The sequence below is a fragment of the Schistocerca piceifrons genome, chromosome 2 (genome assembly GCF_021461385.2).
Source record: "Schistocerca piceifrons isolate TAMUIC-IGC-003096 chromosome 2, iqSchPice1.1, whole genome shotgun sequence".
In the NCBI taxonomy this organism is placed as follows: domain Eukaryota; kingdom Metazoa; phylum Arthropoda; class Insecta; order Orthoptera; family Acrididae; genus Schistocerca; species Schistocerca piceifrons.
The window spans coordinates 551,023,974-551,037,361 of NC_060139.1; the positions used below are offsets into that span (position 1 = coordinate 551,023,974).

The 13,388-nt window shown below is 42.4% G+C and overlaps 1 protein-coding gene across 1 annotated transcript in view; it reads left to right on the forward strand.

The window, feature by feature from the left end:
• LOC124775577 (inactive rhomboid protein 1) overlaps nucleotides 1-13,388 on the forward strand; it is a 293,959-nt gene that overhangs the window by 209,259 nt on the left and 71,312 nt on the right. The window contains exon 10 of the mRNA XM_047250407.1: nucleotides 205-225. Within this exon, the coding sequence (XP_047106363.1) occupies nucleotides 205-225 (21 nt within the window). The remainder of the gene's footprint in view (nucleotides 1-204; nucleotides 226-13,388) is intronic.

The following is a 13,388-nucleotide window of genomic DNA, read 5'->3' on the forward strand; positions in this document are numbered from 1 at the left end:
AATCTCGTAATTCCACTTATTTTGTTTACTTAATTTCAATGGAGAACATTTAAACTAAGAAGTAAATTTGAAATAATATACTAATATAAATTTGATTTTATGCTAAGGATTGTGATGATACTTTCTTCTGTGATTGTTTGTTCATGGTTTTGTTACTTCTTCAAATCTAATAAGCTACACTATTTTTCTTTTTCCAACCAACTGGTGCGGGGACTGAGACCTACGGTAAGTTAAGAAGCCATTAATTGGTCATCGATCTGTCATGTGCATGAGCTGTATGTATGCTTTTCACTTGTTTATCACACTTACTGCTTTAGAAAATTTAGTGCAAGTAGTTTTGATTGTTAATTTTTTGTGTATGTAATTTAATACTGTCCATGTAACACACAAAATGATGAGAGAAAAGACAATTTGGCAATATTTTGTTTCATCCCTCCTGAACTACACAAATTATAAGAGTAGTGATCACAGCTCTGTAACCAAGTTCATTCATGCCCACCAGTGGATAGATTCTCTAAACCAGAGGTAACAAGTTTAGATTTATGTACTAAAAGGAACAAGTTTTTTGAATAATGTCAAACACAAACATTATCCATTGTCAGAAAGACTTGTACTGCATTGAAACCAAAAAAGCAATTGTTTTGTATTTACTTTTGATATATTATTTCTTAATTAATGCTTCTAATACCAACCATCTTACTGTCAAATGCATTATTCTCTACTATCAGTCACTTGATATGGTTGCTGCTAAAATATGCACTCCACTGTTGTAACTCATTAATTCATTGAAAAGATCTAAGTGAAAGGGTATGTTTACTGATTGCCATTATCAAAATGTTTTATATCAACATCATGTTTTGTAGTTGTTGTTTTATATAATTTTAAACAATGGGTTTGATGACACAGAAATTGCCTTGTAACTAGGAAGGAAGAGTGGCTTTAAGTAAAGCTATAGTCACAAAAAGTTACAAGTGTAAAGTGGCTGTAGAAGCAAAATGGCAGAGGTAAAATACGGGGCTATTACAAATGATTGAAGCGATTTCATAAATTCACTGTAGCTCCATTCATTGACATATGGTCACGACACACTACAGGTACGTAGAAAAACTCATAAAGTTTTGTTCGGCTGAAGCCGCACTTCAGGTTTCTGCCGCCAGAGCGCTCGAGAGCGCAGTGAGACAAAATGGCGACAGGAGCCGAGAAAGCGTATGTCGTGCTTGAAATGCACTCACATCAGTCAGTCATAACAGTGCAACGACACTTCAGGACCAACTGCTAACTCCATTCGGCGATGGTATGCGCAGTTTAAAGCTTCTGGATGCCTCTGGAAGGGGAAATCAACGGGTCGGCCTGCAGTGAGTGAAGAAACGGTTGAACGCATGCGGGCAAGTTTCACGCGTAGCCCGCAGAAGTCAACGAATAAAGCAAGCAGGGAGCTAAACGTACCACAGCCGACGGTTTGGAAAATCTTACGGAAAAGGCTAAAGCAGAAGCCTTACCGTTTACAATTGCTACAAGCCCTGACACCCGATGACAAAGTCAAACACTTTGTATTTTCGGCGCGGTTGCAACAGCTCATGGAAGAGGATGCGTTCAGTGTGAAACTTGTTTTCAGTGATGAAGCAACATTTTTTCTCAATGGTGAAGTGAACAGACACAATGTGCGAATCTAGGCGGTAGAGAATCCTCACGCATTCGTGCAGCAAATCCGCAATTCACCCAAAGTTAACATGTTTTGTGCAATCTCACGGTTTAAAGTTTACGGCCCCTTTTTCTTCTGCGAAAGAAACGTTACAGGACACATGCATCTGGACATGCTGGAGACCGACAGCGCCGACTTCATCTTTCAGCTCGATGGTGGTCTACTGCACTTCCATCATGATGTTCGGCATTTCTTAAACAGGAGATTGGAAAACCGATGGATCGGTCATGGTGGAGATCATGATCAGCAATTCATGTCATGGCCTCCATGCTCTCCCAACTTAACCCCATGCGATTTCTTTCTGTGGGGTTATGTGAAAGATTCAGTGTTTAAACCTCCTCTACCAAGAAACGTGCCAGAACTGTGAGCTCGCATCAACGATGCTTTTGAACTCATTGATGGGGACATGCTGCGCCGAGTGTGGGAGGAACTTGGTTATCGGCTTGATGTCTGCCAAATCACTAAAGGGGCACATATCGAACATTTGTGAATGCCTAAAAAATTTTTTTGAGTTTTTGTATGTGTGTGCAAAGCATTGTGAAAATATCTCAAATAATAAAGTTGTTGTAAAGCTGTGAAATCGCTTCAATCATTTGTAATAACTCTGTATATAGAAGTGTGGATAGTAATAAAATACTTGTTGGAAAGAAGGTACATGCCATCTATGAAATAGCAGTACATTTTATTTGCCAATGATGTAATTTGCATGGGATGAAATTTATGAAGTGAAAAACAAGTCGTATTGATCTTTTAAAAGTATATCCTTTTAAATTTAATTTATGAACTTCACAGCCCATGCTATACACTTTTTTTTAAATGTTCAACCATTTATTTACCCGTCAGATTAACAACAACTTTGCAAAATGCCACTCTATAATATATAAGTATTTATAGTGCGAGGAACACTAATGCACACACAACAATACATTCAAATCATTTTCTATTGCATGATGTTAATATAGTTAATTCACTGATCTTAATACATAAACAAGTAAGAATTCACAATTCCCTTTTTATGCATGAAGTTTGCTTCTTTTTTTATTGTTCTTCCTTTTTCTTTGGAACAAGAAATAAACTGCTATTCACTCCTCTGTTTGAAAAGGTTAACTTCAGCTTCCTTAATAAACTCCTGCTGTGGTGTTGACTTACATCACAATGATTTTAAACTTTCTTGTTTACATACCCTATCTGAATTCTGTTGGTGTACTCCTTTTGTAAAAAGTGATAGGGCTAGTATAACAAATTCCTTAGAATGGATCACATTTTTAGAAGTATAATTATCTCTCAGTGCTGATACATTACAGATTGCTTGAACAGTGATAAACTTGAAGCTCACACCAAATAAGTTCAATAAATATATTCAATAAATATATTCAGCACATCCCCCCATGAACCATGGACCTTGCCGTTGGTGGGGAGGCTTGCGTGCCTCAGCGATACAGATGGCCGTACCGTAGGTGCAACTACAACGGAGGGGTATCTGTTGAGAGGCCAGACAAACATGTGGTTCCTGAAGAGGGGCAGCAGCCTTTTCAGTAGTTGCAGGGGCAACAGTCTGGATGATTGACTGATCTGGCCTTGTAACATTAACCAAAACGGACTTGCTGTGCTGGTACTGCGAACGGCTGAAAGCAAGGGGAAACTACAGCTGTAATTTTTCCCGAGGACATGCAGCTTTACTGTATGATTAAATGATGATGGCGTCCTCTTGGGTAAAATATTCCGGAGGTAAAATAGTCCCCCATTCGGATCTCCGGGCGGGGACTACTCAAGAGGACGTCGTTATCAGGAGAAAGAAAACTGGCGTTCTACGGATCGGAGCGTGGAATATCAGATCCCTTAATCGGGCAGGTAGGTTAGAAAATTTAAAAAGGGAAATGGATAGGTTAAAGTTAGATATAGTGGGAATTAGTGAAGTTCGGTGGCAGGAGGAACAAGACTTTTGGTCAGGTGATTACAGGGTTATAAATACAAAATCAAATAGGGGTAATGCAGGAGTAGGTTTAATAATGAATAAAAAAAATAGGAGTGCGGGTTAGCTACTACAAACAGCATAGTGAACGCATTATTGTGGCCAAGATAGACACAAAGCCCATGCCTACTACAGTAGTACAAGTTTATATGCCAACTAGCTCTGCAGATGATGAAGAAATAGATGAAATGTATGACGAGATAAAAGAAATTATTCAGGTAGTGAAGGGAGACGAAAATTTAATAGTCATCGGTGACTCAAATTCGTCAGTAGGAAAAGGGAGAGAAGGAAACATAGTAGGTAAATATGGATTGGGGGGAAGAAATGAAAGAGGAAGCCGCCTTGTAGAATTTTGCACAGAGCATAACTTAATCATAGCTAACACTTGGTTCAAGAATCATAAAAGAAGGTTGTATACCTGGAAGAATCCTGGAGATACTAGTAGGTATCAGATAGATTATATAATAGTAAGACAGAGATTCAGGAACCAGGTTTTAAATTGTAAGACATTTCCAGGGGCAGATGTGGATTCTGACCACAATCTATTGGTTATGAACTGCAGATTGAAACTGAAGAAACTGCAAAAAGGTGGGAATCTAAGGAGATGGAACCTGGATAAACTGAAAGAACCAGAGGTTGTAGAGAGTTTCAGGGAGAGCATAAGGGAACAATTGACAGGAATGGGGGAAAGAAATACAGTAGAAGAAGAATGGGTAGCTCTGAGAGATGAAGTAGTGAAGGCAGCAGACGATCAAGTAGGTAAAAAGGCGAGGGCTAATAGAAATCCTTGGGTAACAGAAGAAATATTGAATTTAATTGATGAAAGGAGAAAATATAAAAATGCAGTAAATGAAGCGGGCAAAAAGGAATACAAACGTCTCAAAAATGAGATAGACAGGAAGTGCAAAATGGCTAAGCAAGGATGGCTAGAGGACAAATGTAAGGATGTAGAGGCTTGTCTCACTAGGGGTAAGATAGATACTGCCTACAGGAAAATTAAAGAGACCTTTGGAGAGAAGAGAACCACTTGTATGAATATCAAGAGCTCAGATGGCAACCCAGTTCTAAGCAAAGAAGGGAAGGCAGAAAGGTGGAAGGTGTATATAGAGGGTTTATACAAGGGCGATGTACTTGAGGACAATATTATGGAAATGGAAGAGGATGTAGATGAAGATGAAATGGGAGATAAGATACTGCGTGAAGAGTTTGACAGAGCACTGAAAGACCTGAGTCGAAACAAGGCCCCGGGTGTAGACAACATTCCATTAGAACTACTGACGGCCTTGGGAGAGCCAGTCCTGACAAAACTCTACCATCTGGTGAGCAAGATGTATGAGACAGGTGAAATACCCTCAGACTTCAAGAAGAATATAATAATTCCAATCCCAAAGAAAGCTGGTGTTGACAGATGTGAAAATTACCGAACTATCAGTTTAATAAGTCACAGCTGCAAAATACTAATGCGAATTCTTTACAGACGAGTGGAAAAACTGGTAGAAACGGACCTCGGGGAAGATCAGTTTGGATTCCGTAGAAATGTTGGAACATGTGAGGCAATACTAACCTTACGACTTATCTTAGAAGAAAGATTAAGAAAAGGCAAACCTACGTTTCTAGCATTTGTAGACTTAGAGAAAGCTTTTGACAATGTTAACTGGAATACTCTCTTTCAAATTCTGAAGGTGGCAGGTATAAAATACACGGAGCGAAAGGCTATTTACAATTTGTACAGAAATCAGATGGCAGTTATAAGAGTCGAGGGGCATGAAAGGGAAGCAGTGGTTGGAAAAGGAGTGAGACAGGGTTGTAGCCTCTCCCCGATGTTATTCAATCAGTATATTGAGCAAGCAGTAAAGGAAACAAAAGAAAAATTCAGAGTAGGTATTAAAATTCATGGAGAAGAAGTAAAAACTTTGAGGTTCGCCGATGACATTGTAATTCTGTCAGAGACAGCAAAGGACTTGGAACAGCAGTTGAACGGAATGGACAGTGTCTTGAAAGGAGGATATAAGATGAACATCAACAAAAGCAAAACGAGGATAATGGAATGTAGTCAAATTAAATCGGGTGATGCTGAGGGAATTAGATTAGGAAATGAGACACTTAAAGTAGTAAAGGAGTTTTGCTATTTAGGGAGTAAAATAACTGATGATGGTCGAAGTAGAGAGGATATAAAATGTAGACTGGCAATGGCAAGGAAATCGTTTCTGAAGAAGAGAAATTTGTTAACATCGAATATAGATTTAAGTGTCAGGAAGTCGTTTCTGAAAGTATTTGTATGGAGTGTAGCCATGTATGGAAGTGAAACATGGATGATAACTAGTTTGGACAAGAAGAGAATAGAAGCTTTCGAAATGTGGTGCTACAGAAGAATGCTGAAGATAAGGTGGGTAGATCACGTAACTAATGAGGAGGTATTGAATAGGATTGGGGAGAAGAGAAGTTTGTGGCACAGTTTGACTAGAAGAAGGAATCGGTTGGTAGGACATGTTTTGAGGCATCAAGGGCTCACAAATTTAGCATTGGAGGGCAGCATGGAGGGTATAAATCGTAGAGGGAGACCAAGAGATGAATACACTAAGCAGATTCAGAAGGATGTAGGTTGCAGTAGGTACTGGGAGATGAAGAAGCTTACACAGGATAGAGTAGCATGGAGAGCTGCATCAAACCAGTCTCAGGACTGAAGACCACAACAACAACATTCAGCACATATTTATCTGATGATGTGTTGTGCATTTGAGCTGCAAAACGTATCTGTGCTAAGAGCTTGTGGGTTCTCTTGATATAGTGACTGACCACACACAGAAAACTCCAACCTATTACAATCAGGCACTTTTATAAGATTTGTTTAATTACACAAAACACAAGAAAAATACTACAGAAAATCACAACATGCACATCGTAACCCAAGTCCACAAAACTGAACCAAAGAACAAAGAGTCCCCAAAGACCATTTACTCCTTCACACTTTGTAGGTGGCAGTTACTGGCGGTCGATGGTTGCCACAGAGTCGCCCCCCCCCCCCCTCCCCGCCTCCCCACTCCTCCCCTTCCCGGGAGTTGTTGTGGGATGCTTGCTGGTTGATAGAGGCGTGTGCGAAGAGTCCATGCTGTCGGTGCTGGGTGGGCTAGCGCTGGTGTAGTCTGCCATCCAGTGGGGGGAGAGGGGGGGGGGGGTGACAAACTGGTCAACCTGCATGCGTGAACTGGACTGGCATGGAAGATGTCGGTGTTACAATACAGGCTGAGAGAGGGATGCAAATCTTGAGCATCCCATCAGTGCTGAACGTTGCAGCTATGCCAGCCATATCCACCCGTTTCTGGATGGGGACTGTGCGCAGGATGGTGATATGTGACGTCGGAGTACCTGTAGACTCGTGCAAAGTGCCTCCTATGCGGAGGGTGAAGATGGATCCCTCGTGGAGCTGCAAGGAAAGCTCGTCACGTGGGCACGTAGAGGTGTTGATTGAGATACAAATTTTGTTGACAGTGGACATAGGGGCACTATGGGAGGTGGTGGGGAAAAATAATGTAGTTCCGTAGAAACATTGGAACACACTGTGGGGGCACTGGGTGCAGTGGGGTAATGTCACATGCAACATGTGGTTGTGCCTGAGGTTGTGGATTGTCACACGCAGTGCCTGAGTGAAACGAGGGTACAGTATCATCACACGCAACAGTTGAGCTGCCCACTGGTGTAGGCTCAGTGCACATATGATCATGGTGGGGCGCAGGGGAGTGGGCAGTCTTTGTGAGATCAGAGTCATCACCTGATGGAGGAACACTCAACTCGAGAGGGTGTGGTACAGATTCCTCAATCATCCAGGCTGGTTTCATGTGTTGTAGGGAAACTGTCTACTGACGGCCACTGACAAGAAAGTCCATAGTATTGTCCGTGTGAGCTACTACTCGATGTGGGCCAGATTGAGGTGGCTGTAAAGTCAGTTTGACTGTGTCATCCCATAACATAACGAACTCGCAAGAGTTCAGTGTTGAATGCAGAAAGACCCAAGGACGGGTGTGTGCTTGTGGAGGGGGCATGCGGATTGCAGCCATGTGTGTCCGGACATGCTCAGCTGGAGCGGGGAGGTCGGACAGGTCGACGAGTGCTTCATCACTGACAAACTCTGCTGGGAGAGCTAGGGTCTCTCATACAGGAACTACACAAGTGAAGCCTGGAGATCTGTCTGTTCCTAACATAACCCAGGGAAGGGCATCAGACCACTCACCGTCGTGGCACGTGAGGGCCGCTTTCAGAGTCCTATGCCACTGCTTGACCAGTCCATTGCTCTGTGGGTCATAAACCATTTTGTGGAATCTATCCACCCCACAGAGTACACAGAGTTTGTTACACAGCAGAGATTCAAACTGCCTTCCCTGGTCGGTGGTGATGGATGTAGGGCAGCTGAATCGAGCTATCCAGGAGGATACAAATGTACATGCTACAGAACCTGCTGTGATGTCCTGCAGGGGTATTGCCTCTACCCAATGTGTAATGCAGTCGATGACAGACAGGATATACTTGAAACCATCAGACATGGGTAACTGTCCGACGAGGTCCAGATGCACATGTCGGAAGCAGACTTTTGGAATGTTGAATTAACCTAGACAGGGTTGTGTGTGCCTGCCAACTTTGCTGCACTGGCACTGTAAACAAGCATGAGCCCAAATACGACAATCCCTCTTCACACCCAGCCACACAAAGTGTTCTTTATGTAACAAGGCACGTAGTAGCCTTAGCACCAGGATGTAAAGGGTTATGTAATGTAATGAATACTTGGCGACACAGCGCAGGAGGAACAACAGGCTGGGCAGTGACCCTGGATGTAACACAGCACAGTGGCCAGTAGGTTGCAGGAGACGATCTGGAGACAAGTATCTTGAGTCCTGTCGGAGGTTGTGCAATTTGATGTCATTGTCCTGTAAGCTGGCCAATTCGTCAAAATTAATGGGGGATGAAATGGCAGTGATACATGATAGATAGTTGGGCACCACATTTTCTGAACTTTGGCTGTAACAGATGTCTGTTGTGTGTTGGCAAATTAAGTCCATCTGCCAAAACCTACCTGGGGGATGGTCAACAGCGGGGTTACGGATAGCCTCTGCGAGGATTCGATGCTCTGTGAAAATTGTTATGTTCCTTCCTTTGATGTCTGTGCAGAAATATTTTACAGCTTCATAAACTGCAAGCAAGTCTCTGTCAGATGCTGACCATAGAGATGCAGTCATCTGGCAAAGGGTAGGCGATAGTGACACCATGTGCTAACGCTGACTTAAGGTCTTCGAAAGCTCTCACCATGTTGTCAGACCACTGTACTCGGTGATTGCCCAAGGTTTGTTTCCCGGCCAATGCATCAGTCAAAGGGGCTTAAATTGCTGCCACCATCAGCAGGTTACAATGGTAGAAATTTGTAGTTCCTAAAGCCCGGTGTAATGCATGGAATGACACTGGGAGAGATAGATTGCGATAGCAGTCAACCCACTCCTGAAGGGGCATATACCTTCTGAGGAGACGGTGTACCCCAGGAAAGTGACAGCGGTGCAGCAGAGTTATGACATGTCATTATTGATCTCGACTCCGTCAATAAGACCTGTATCATGGCCAGGTGGGGTTCATGTTCTCTGTCAGAGGAGGAAAAAATGGGTATGTCGTCGAGGTCTGCGTAGCAAAATGTGCATTTAAACAGAAGTTAGTCTGTAAAAAGTTGGGTCACATTTTTGAGACTCTAAGGCATGTAACAAAATTCATAGAGGCTGAAAGGTGTGATTGGCGCTGTCTTTGGTTGTGATTGGCGCTGTCTTTGGTATGTTCCATGGGTATCTGTAAATATGCATTGCAGCAGTCCAAGACACTGAAGATACATGCTCCGCTAAGTACTTGCGCGAAGTCTTGTATATGCAGTATTGGATAATTGTGTAATATGGTCCGTGCGTTGAGGCAGCGATAGTCACCACAGAATTGCACTGTGCTATCCTTTTTGGGAACTAAATGTATGGGTGAAGACCAGTTACTGTCCGATGGACTAACAATACCTGCTCACAGAAGTTCCTCCACTGTGGCCTTAGCAAGGCATGGTTTATGTAGCAGTAGTCAACGTGCTTTATGACGTACTGGTGGCCCATCTGTTGTGACAATTTTGAGTGTCATAGCGTTCAGCTGGGCTGGCGAACTCACTTGGGGACCGTCGTGAACGAGAATCAGTAGCATGTGAGAGTCACTAACCTGATGGGCTGGGGAAGCTGACCATGTCAGCGGTGACAACTTTCAGGAGGTGCGTCTCCAGTGTCGGGGGGCAACTGCGTGAAAGTCCCATGCATTGTGTCACCGGTGTCAGAGGATGGCGACATTGACATGCATTGTACGAGGCATCGTTCCTCGGCGAGGGCTTGCGTAGCCGATGATACGGCACAGTTCAGTTCAGCGTTGCGAGTGCAGAGATCCTCGACTGCAGAGCATTTGGACTGAAGCTGGGTGATGGAAATTGCGAGGCTGTTCACCAGTGAAGAGCACTCAATGAGAGCCATGTCTAGGGTGACCAGATGCAATTGTTTAAAAAGGAGGACAAACAGATTCAAAAAGGAGGGCAAAGGAAGAAAAAAGAGGACACATCAAATGGGTCAACTGCAGATGAGGATACCACCCGTCAGCTTTGGACAAGTCACATGACTGCTGGGAATTTCTGGTAAAACTAGTAGTTTGTTACTGATGGTCAGTTGGTGGTTAACTGAGCGATATAAAATAAAATTAAAAACATTGATTGTGGTGACAGTGTGGCATCAATTGTTTTGTTATGTCAACAACACAGAATTGTTTACAAAGCGAAAAACGTAAGACCATTCACCTCCCTTCATTCATCGCACCGCTACCAACAGCTACAACTCAAGCAGCAGCTGATGACATGTAAACTGCAGTTTAACCTTGTGAATACAAGTGAATTGAATGACTATGTTGTTGTTGTGGTCTTCAGTCCTGAGACTGGTTTGATGCAGCTCTCCATGCTACTCTATCCTGTGCAAGCTTTTTCATCTCCCAGTACTTACTGCAACCTACATCCTTCTGAATCTGCTTAGTGTATTCATCTCTTGGTCTCCCCCTACGATTTTTACCCTCCACGCTGCCCTCCAATACTAAATTGGTGATCCCTTGATGCCTCAGAACATGTCCTACCAACCGATCCCTTCTTCTGGTCAAGTTGTGCCACAAACTTCTCTTCTCCCCAATCCTATTCAATACTTCCTCATTAGTTATGTGATCCACCCATCCAATCTTCAGCATTCTTCTGTAGCACCACATTTCGAAAGCTTCTATTCTCTTCTTGTCCAAACTATTTATCGTCCATGTTTCACTTCCATACATGGCTACACTCCATACGAATACTTTCAGAAATGACTTCCTGACACTTAAATCAATACTGGATGTTAACAAATTTCTCTTCTTCAGAAACGCTTTCCTCGCCATTGCCAGCCTACATTTTATATCCTCTCTACTTCGACCATCATCAGTTATTTTGCTCCCCAAATAGCAAAACTCCTTTACTACTTTAAGTGCCTCATTTCCTAATCTAATTCCCTCAGCATCACCCGACTTAATTAGACTACATTCCATTATCCTTGTTTTGCTTTTGTTGATGTTCATCTTATATCCTCCTTTCAAGACACTGTCCATTCCATTCAACTGCTCTTCCAAGTCCTTTGCTGTCTCTGACAGAATTACAATGTCATCGGCGAACCTCAAAGTTTTTATTTCTTCTCCATGAATTTTAATACCCACTCCGAATTTTTCTTTTGTTTCCTTTACTGCTTGCTCAATATACAGATTGAACAACATCGGGGACAGGCTACAACCCTGTCTTACTCCCTTCCCAACCACTGCTTCCCTTTCATGTCCCTCGACTCTTATAACTGCCATCTGGTTTCTGTACAAATTGTAAATAGCCTTTCGCTCCCTGTATTTTACCCCTGCCACCTTTAGAATTTGAAAGAGAGTATTCCAGTCAACATTGTCAAAAGCTTTCTCTAAGTCTACAAATGCTAGAAACGTAGGTTTGCCTTTCCTTAATCTTTCTTCTAAGATAAGTCGTAAGGTCAGTATTGCCTCACGTGTTCCAGTATTTCTACGGAATCCAAACTGATCTTCCCCGAGGTTGGCTTCTACTAGTTTTTCCATTCGTCTGTAAAGAATTCGTGTTAGTATTTTGCAGCTGTGACTTGTTAAGCTGATAGTTCGGTAATTTTCACATCTGTCAACACCTGCTTTCTTTGGGATTGGAATTATTATATTCTTCTTGAAGTCTGAGGGTATTTCGCCTGTTTCATACATCTTGCTCACCAGATGGTAGAGTTTTGTCAGGACTGGCTCTCCCACGGCCGTCAGTAGTTCCAATGGAATATTGTCTACTCCGGGGGCCTTGTTTCGACTCAGGTCTTTCAGTGCTCTGTCAAACTCTTCACGCAGTATCGTATCTCCCATTTCATCTTCATCTACCTCCTTTTCCATTTCCATAATATTGTCCTCAAGTACATCGCCCTTGTATAGACCCCCTATATAATCCTTCCACCTTTCTGCTTTCCCTTCTTTGCTTAGAACTGGGTTACCATCTGAGCTCTTGATATTCATACAAGTCGTTCTCTTATCTCCAAAGGTCTCTTTAATTTTCCTGTAGGCGGTATCTATCTTACCCCTAGTGAGATAGGCCTCTACATCCTTACATTTGTCCTCTAGCCATCCCTGCTTAGCCATTTTGCACTTCCTGTCGATCTCATTTTTGAGACGTTTGTATTCCTTTTTGCCTGTTTCACTTACTGCATTTTTATATTTTCTCCTTTCATCAATTAAATTCAATATTTCTTCTGTTACCCAAGGATTTCTACTAGCCCTCGTCTTTTTACCTACTTGATCCTCTGCTGCCTTCACTACTTCATCCCTCAAAGCTACCCATTCTTCTTCTACTGTATTTATTTCCCCCATTCCTGTCAATTGCTCCCTTATACTCTCCCTGAATCTCTGTACAACCTCTGGTTCTTTTAGTTTATCCAGGTCCCATCTCCTTAAATTCCCACCTTTTTGCAGTTTCTTCAGTTTTAATCTACAGGTCATAACCAATAGATTGTGATCAGAGTCCACATCTGCCCCTGGAAATGTCTTACAATTTAAAACCTGGTTCCTAAATCTCTGTCTTACCATTATATAATCTGTCTGAAACCTTTTAGTATCTCCAGGGTTCTTCCATGTATACAACCTTCTTTCATGATTCTTAAACCAAGTGTTAGTTATGATTATGTTGTGCTCTGTGCAAAATTCTACCAGGCGGCTTCCTCTTTCATTTCTGTCCCCCAATCCATATTCACCTACTATGTTTCCTTCTCTCCCTTTTCCTACACTCGAATTCCAGTCACCCATGACTATTAAATTTTCGTCTCCCTTCACTACCTGAATAATTTCTTTTATTTCATCATACATTTCTTCAATTTCTTCGTCATCTGCAGAGCTAGTTGGCATATAAACTTGTACTACTGTAGTAGGTGTGGGCTTCGTATCTATCTTGGCCACAATAATGCGTTCACTATGCTGTTTGTAGCAGCGTACCCGCATTCCTATTTTCCTATTCATTATTAAACCTACTCCTGCATTACCCCTATTTGATTTTGTGTTTATAACCCTGTAGTCACCTGACCAGAAGTCTTGTTCCTCCTGCCACCGAACTTCACTAATTCC